Raw genomic sequence first — 6,341 nt, forward strand, 5'->3', positions numbered from 1 at the left:
GAGTCCTGTGGAGGCTGGAGGGTGGGGCCGATCTCGGGGCACAGGTGCTTTTGTTCCAGCTCCCTCACAGGCCAGGTTCAAACCACACTAAGGGACCCCTCCAGGCCTACCCCGGGTGCGGGCTCACCCAGGAGTGGCCAGGGCTTCTGGGGATTCCTTCAGGGCAGGTGGGCGCCTCTCACGAGGGCAGGAGGCGATCGAGGAGCATGCGGGACTGCCAAAAGCAGCAGCGTCCCATCTCAAATGAGATTTTCAGCTTTTCCGGGACGTATCCCGCTCGCCATCCCTCAAGTGCCGTTTCTGCACACGCTGCTTTATTCCTGGTCCTGTGAGAGCAGAAATGACCTGTCCCGCGTGAAGGGGACTTTCAGTTCAGAGGGGCCGCTGGAAGGAGCCCTGGGAGAGTCCAATCCCTAGTGGACGTGGTCGCCGCAGGCTTGGGTCGGTGAGGGGAGGGCTGGCCAGCTGTGAGGCTGAGCGGGCTAACGGGTGGGTCCACAGCCCAGGTCGGCACAGTTCCGAGATGCCCTCAGGCGACAGTGAGGTGCCTGGGCTTAGGGAGATGGAAGCTTCGGAGGAACAAGCGATAACCTTACTCTGTGCCAGGCAAGCCGCTATTCGCTTCCATGCAATTGCAGCCAGACGGCAAATTTTATGAAGTACATGCCCTTGTCGTTCTCATGCTACGGCCCACAGCACTGCGTGCCGGTAGAACTTTCCAGTGGTGAGCACTTGAGATGTGGCTAGTGTGACTGAGGAACTGAATTTTTGTTTTAAATTTTAACTTAAATCATCGTGTGGGTCTTGCACCTGCCGGGACAGTGCACTTCTAAAAGGTCCATGGATCGCCTTGGAGATTTTGTAAACCTTATGAAATTGTATGAATGTTTGTAGAGTTGGATATGGAGGTCTGTTTTTCTCAGAAGTGAGTCCACACCTTTCATCAGATTCTGAAAACCACCAGAAGGATGGAAAACTGCTTTAGGGCTTTGGTGAAAAGTAAGGCAAGGGAGTGAGTAAGTATGCCCTCTGGTAACCACTGCTGTTTCTACTTTCTTCTATTTTCCTGTCCTCAGCTATAGGTGACTCCCAGACTGTTAGATAAGTTGTCAGCTGCTGGAAGGGAGCGATGGCTGTGGCCCTGGGCTGTGCAATCCAGGCCTCCTTGAATCATGGCTCCACGCTTAAAGAGTACGATACTGAGTGTGAAGTCTTCCGTCAGCGCTTCAGGCAGTTCCAATACCAACAGGCAGCCGGGCCTCGTGAAGCTTTCAACAGCCTCTGGGAGCTTTGCTCTCAGTGGTTGAAGCCAACGATCCATTCTAAGGAAGAAATCCTGGAGCTGCTAGTGTTGGAGCAATTCCTGACTATTCTGCCCTCAGAGATAGAGACCTGGGTAAGGCTGTACCGCCCAGAGAACAGAGAAAGAGCTCTGGCACTGGTGGAAGACTTACAGAGAGAACTTGAGATACCAGAGCAGCAGGTGAGAAAAGAAGGTGGGATCTCTGTTGTCAGAGAAAAAGAAGTAGCAGAGGCAGCTGGGGCCAGCTCAGATGTCTGGTCTTTGTGTTATCCTTCAGCCCCAAGTCCGTTTCACTTCTTCCTTCTTCCAGACTCAGCATATGAGTCAGTGGTTCTGAACTCTCAGACCCAAACCCGGTCTACAACAGTTACTTGGTAAAGTCCCCTTAACTGTCCCAAAGTGAAGTTCAGAGAAAATGTAACCTATATGCATACATCAAATAAAATATATCAATATAATATTCATAGCCTTGGGGACTAATGCAGCCAATGGCCTGTTTTTGTTGAGCCATGAGCTAGTAGTGGTTTTACAGTTTTAAGGGGTTATATTTGACAGACCAAATGTGGACCACAAAGACTAAAATATTCCTGTCTGACCCTTTCTAGAAAAAAAACTTGACAACCCCTGAGTCAAGTAGAGTCTAGCTGGAATCTAAAGCAACAGTGAAAGGAAACTAGTTTATTATACACTATTGGTGTCACCATGAGTCGGAATCGACTCTACAGCAACCCCCGCCACCAACAATGTGTATTTCAGCACATCCCTAATAGAGACCCGATGAAGTGGTCAGATGCTTGCATCTCTGCCTAGAATCACTGTGAGTACGCCAGCCAGCAATTCAGGCTGATACAGCTCAGATGCTATGAGCAGCGTGGCTGCTGGTCATGTGATTTTCCAAACAAGTCTTGGTAAAATTCTGAGCAAAAATAGTATGGCCTTCCTCTGGTTTTCACAGTAGTGCATTCCTAGAAAATTCAAGTTATGCTGAAACTATAAAGATATTCCTGTTTATATGACGAAGAGAGTGAGGTTCTCTTGAGAGGTTCTTTTTATCTGTATGGATGCCTGAGGGGAAGAGTCCAAAGCTGTTTGGGATGTGGGACCATTGTGCATTGTGAATATTGTATCCCTGGCCCACTAGACTCCAATAGCCACCACCTGCCATCACATCCAGAACGTCTCAAAGGGGTGGGGATGGCAGTGTCCTCTGTTGAGAACCCCCCTGTGAAACCTCTGTCTGGGGAGGCTCCTGGCTGAGCCCAGGCCAGGATCTTTGGGAGAAGGCACGCAGTGCTTCTAGGTGGGCGTATGGGGCGCTGCAGCATGTGGGTTGGTGGGGCTGTGCAGTAGCTGTGAGCATCAGGGCAGGTGTCCCGCCCTAACAGGGGTCTTCCGAAGTGCTCTGCTGCCCTAGGAAGGACGGAGTTTGTAGTCCCCCACCTTTCCGACTCTTCTGGGATTTGCCGATTAATTTAGATTTTAGCATCGTATGATCTAGACTTGTGCTGCCCGGTACAGTAGCTGCTAGCCACGTGTGGCTCCTGAGCACTTGAAATGTGACCCGTGCACACTGACGTATGTGTAAGTGTAAAATGCACAACAGAGCCCAAAGGCTTAGAATGTAAGACACCTCATTAATAATTTATGTTAATTACATGTTGAATTGATGACGTTGTGGATATACTGGGTTAAGTAAAACATGCTATTAAGATTGACCTCTGCTGTTTCTTCCTATTGTTTTTGTATGGCCACTAGAAAATGTAAAATTACATGTGTGGCTCCCATTATACGCCCACTGGGCAGTGCTGGTCTAGACGTCAGAGTGATGGGTTCTGTCATTTCCCCCAGGTTGGTAGGCAGGAAATGCTCTTGGAAGAACTGGCACCAGTGGGAACGGCACACATACCACCAAACATCCAACTGGAGTCACCTGAGCTCCACGTCCTGGGACCTTCCCAGGAGGCCACCGTGGCAGAGGAGCAGATCCCACAGGCAGGGCCACAGTACCCGAGGGATGGTGATGATAGGGAATGCCAGCCCTTTTCCGAGCCAGGTAAGGCAAGGGGCTTATGTTGCTTCTTTTGTTTCTGTTCTGAGAGAGCAAGAGCTCTCCAGGGTTGGGCCTGGGGTTAGAAACAGTGAGCACCCAATGGAAATGGACCTGTCTGAGAAAGAGGAGGAGGAGCAAATGATCTCTGGGAATAGCAGGGAACAAAGCAGTTAGAGAAAATGGGATTAGGAACCCGTTAAGCTAAGGACCCTGCTCAGAAGATTCTGCATCAGGAATTTGATACAGGCAAACTGTGTGAAATTGGATACCCTGGCTAAGGACTCATTTCCAGCAGCAAATCTTAAACAGTTGGATGTGCGATGTTGTAGATCCTGAGGGCTTTCTGTCACTCTTGGGCCCTCCTCACTTGCTTTTATGTGATAAGAGCTTCAGCTTAATACTTGGAGCAATATACACTGTACTCAGAACCTTGAAATGGGCTTCACCGCTTACAAAGTTATGAAACCCCTTGCCGTTGAGTTGATTCCAACTCATAGCGACCCTATAGGACAGAGTAGAACTGCCCCAAAGAGTTTCCAAGGAGCGCCTGGTGGATTGGTACTGCTGACCTTTTGATTTGTAGTCGAGCTCTTAACCGCTATGAAAGACTGTGTTTCTCAAAGTGCCATAAACCAACTGTCAGCATTCAAATCCCCTGGGGTGCATGTCTCCCAAGCTGCCCAGGTGAATGAGATGCATGATAAGTTAAAGCTTGAGAACCCCTGGCCCAGGCGCTACAGGGTTAGTAATGGAAGGAGAACGCCCTGATGGGGAAAGGCAGCAGGACTGCATAGCCTGGTTGTCCCGTGTTTCACTTCCCTGTGGGGTTTTCTTACACTGTTCCCAATGATTGTCTATGAAAGTTTGGGTTATATTCCCCGTCAGCAGAAAGTTAGGTTGTGGCTACATATGTAATGAATATATAAGTATATATGTAATGAATATATGCATATAGTCATCACCAAAGAAAGAACTAAGATAAGTATACCTTTTGTATTTGGGGAACATTTTCTGTAAGCTAATAACTGACATAAAGTTGGGTGCCTATTGATGTAGTGCAAACAGAAGCTAAATCCCTTTTTCAAACATGGCATGGTATAAATTAATACTTTGCTGAGAACGGCATGTCTATGAATCACCTTAACAGCTACTTGTGGAAAGCTCTGCCACACTTAGACTCCTGTCACTGGGGAAGGAGCTAGTGGAGATAATCAAAACAAGGTTGAATAGAGGTAATTCAAGACAGCTCCTGTAATACGAGGGCCTACACTTTGTTCATATAATGAATTAGCCTTCGAAGAGGATAAACATGGTGGTCAGAAATGCAGGTCAGAGATTAAACAGTATTAGCTTACATGGTTCTTCTTGGAACACCATAACATTGGTAGTTTCTATTTCTTCTCTTAGGTTTTGATATTGGTAGCGAAAATGAAGAAAATATTTCCCAACAGAAGAAACTGGAGAATGCGCATCCATTTAATTTTACTTTTGAGGGTAATGCTCTCCATGCTCGAGTTTTACCAGAAAAGTATAAACAATTAGAAAATAAACAGGAAAACCTCCCGTATTTATCAGAGCTTGTAGGTGATCAGAACCACCCTCTAGGAGAAAAACCCTCAGGTTCCAACCTGGAAGAACATCTTATTCCTAAACCAAATAAGAAAAAGAGTCCACGAGGGAAACCTCACCAATGTTCTCATTGTGGTAAACGTTTTCCTCAGAAGTCACAACTTACTGGGCACCAGATTATTCATTCAGGAACAGAGCCTTATCATTGCCCTGAATGTGGGAAAAGTGTCCTTCGTAGGTCAGACTTTTACAGACACCAACGACTTCACATAGGGAAGAGGCCCCATGAATGCAGCATACGTAAAAAGCAATTCACTCGGCGGTCACACCTTATAGACCACCACAGAATTCATCTTGAAGGAGAAACCTATAAATGCCTTGAGTGTAGGAAAAGCTTTCACCATCCATCAAGTTTGAAAAGACACCTGAAAACTCATACAGGTGAAAAACCTCATAGATGTGATACTTGTGGGAAAAGTTTTATTCGACCGGCAGCTCTTACTTTGCACCAGACAACTCACAGTGGAGAGAGACCTTTTAAGTGTAATTACTGTGAGAAAACATTTAGACGGAAACCAAACCTTGTTATTCATTTAAGAATTCATACAGGGGAGAAGCCATACAAGTGTAGTTATTGTTCTCAAAGCTTCAGACAGAGAACAGGCCTTATTATGCACCAAATCACTCACTTGACAGAATTGTTGAGGGAAACAGGTTCTACAGAAGTTAACATTAATTCATAAAAATCTTCACCTACAACAGCCAATTTGTCCTGAAAAAAGTTTTGTTTGAGCTATAAGATCAGCTCCCCCTCCCTTTTAAAAACCCGTTTTCCGAGGTGTATGAATTCTCGACTACCTACCTACTCTTGGCAACTGTCCTAGATTTGATTCATTCCGTCTGCACAGCTCTTATTTCTTCATTACAATGACTACTTACACTTCTTAGCATTTCAAAAAGATACGGCAAAAAATGAGGCTCATAAGTGTTGTGAATGTCAACACTTCATAGGGACTTATGAAGAATAAGTGAAATGTTTTTAAGGGTAGGTCCTACCTATAGTAAGATTCCACAAATATCAGCATATTTTGGCTTCATTCTCTTTTTATGATAAAAGTATTTTAAGGCTATGAATATTCATGTAGATCTGGCTTTGGTCACATTCTATAATTTTTGTGTATAATGTTCTTATTGATGATTTCAAAATTGTCCCTTATTTCCATTTTTAATTTATTTTTTCTTTCCTGAGAGTTGGACAATGTTGACATTTTCCTCTTAACTTTCGGTTTTATAATGAGTCCCGTTCTGCTTTTGGCTTTAAAGTTCGTTTGGTTTTTCTTGAAGTCATATTTGATAAAATAGGATAGGATTATCTTAGGTGAAGGGAAGGACAACACACAACACAGGAGAAGTCAGCAC

General features: G+C 45.5%; 1 protein-coding gene across 1 annotated transcript; it reads left to right on the forward strand.

Moving 5' to 3' along the window:
* The first annotated feature begins 1,129 nt into the window (after nucleotides 1-1,129).
* Nucleotides 1,130-5,831, forward strand: LOC100667729 (zinc finger protein 449-like). The gene is made up of 4 exons (XM_023539455.2): nucleotides 1,130-1,483; nucleotides 3,263-3,356; nucleotides 4,030-4,094; nucleotides 4,742-5,831. Exons 1-4 carry the CDS (start codon nucleotides 1,130-1,132, stop codon nucleotides 5,663-5,665), a joined length of 1,437 nt encoding a protein of 478 aa, XP_023395223.2. The 3' UTR covers nucleotides 5,666-5,831.
* Nucleotides 5,832-6,341: the final 510 nt, after the last annotated feature.

This window comes from Loxodonta africana, chromosome X (assembly GCF_030014295.1).
Source record: "Loxodonta africana isolate mLoxAfr1 chromosome X, mLoxAfr1.hap2, whole genome shotgun sequence".
Classification (NCBI taxonomy): domain Eukaryota; kingdom Metazoa; phylum Chordata; class Mammalia; order Proboscidea; family Elephantidae; genus Loxodonta; species Loxodonta africana.

Coding starts and splice junctions, on each gene's coding strand:
- LOC100667729 (XM_023539455.2), top strand. CDS start 1,130: ATGGCTGTGGCCCTGGGCTGTGCAATCCAGGCCTCCTTGAATCATGGC. Junction 1,484..3,262: donor TTGAGATACCAGAGCAGCAG/GTGAGAAAAGAA, acceptor GGACCTTCCCAG/GAGGCCACCGTGGCAGAGGA. Junction 3,357..4,029: donor CCAGCCCTTTTCCGAGCCAG/GTAAGGCAAGGG, acceptor ATGTCTCCCAAG/CTGCCCAGGTGAATGAGATG.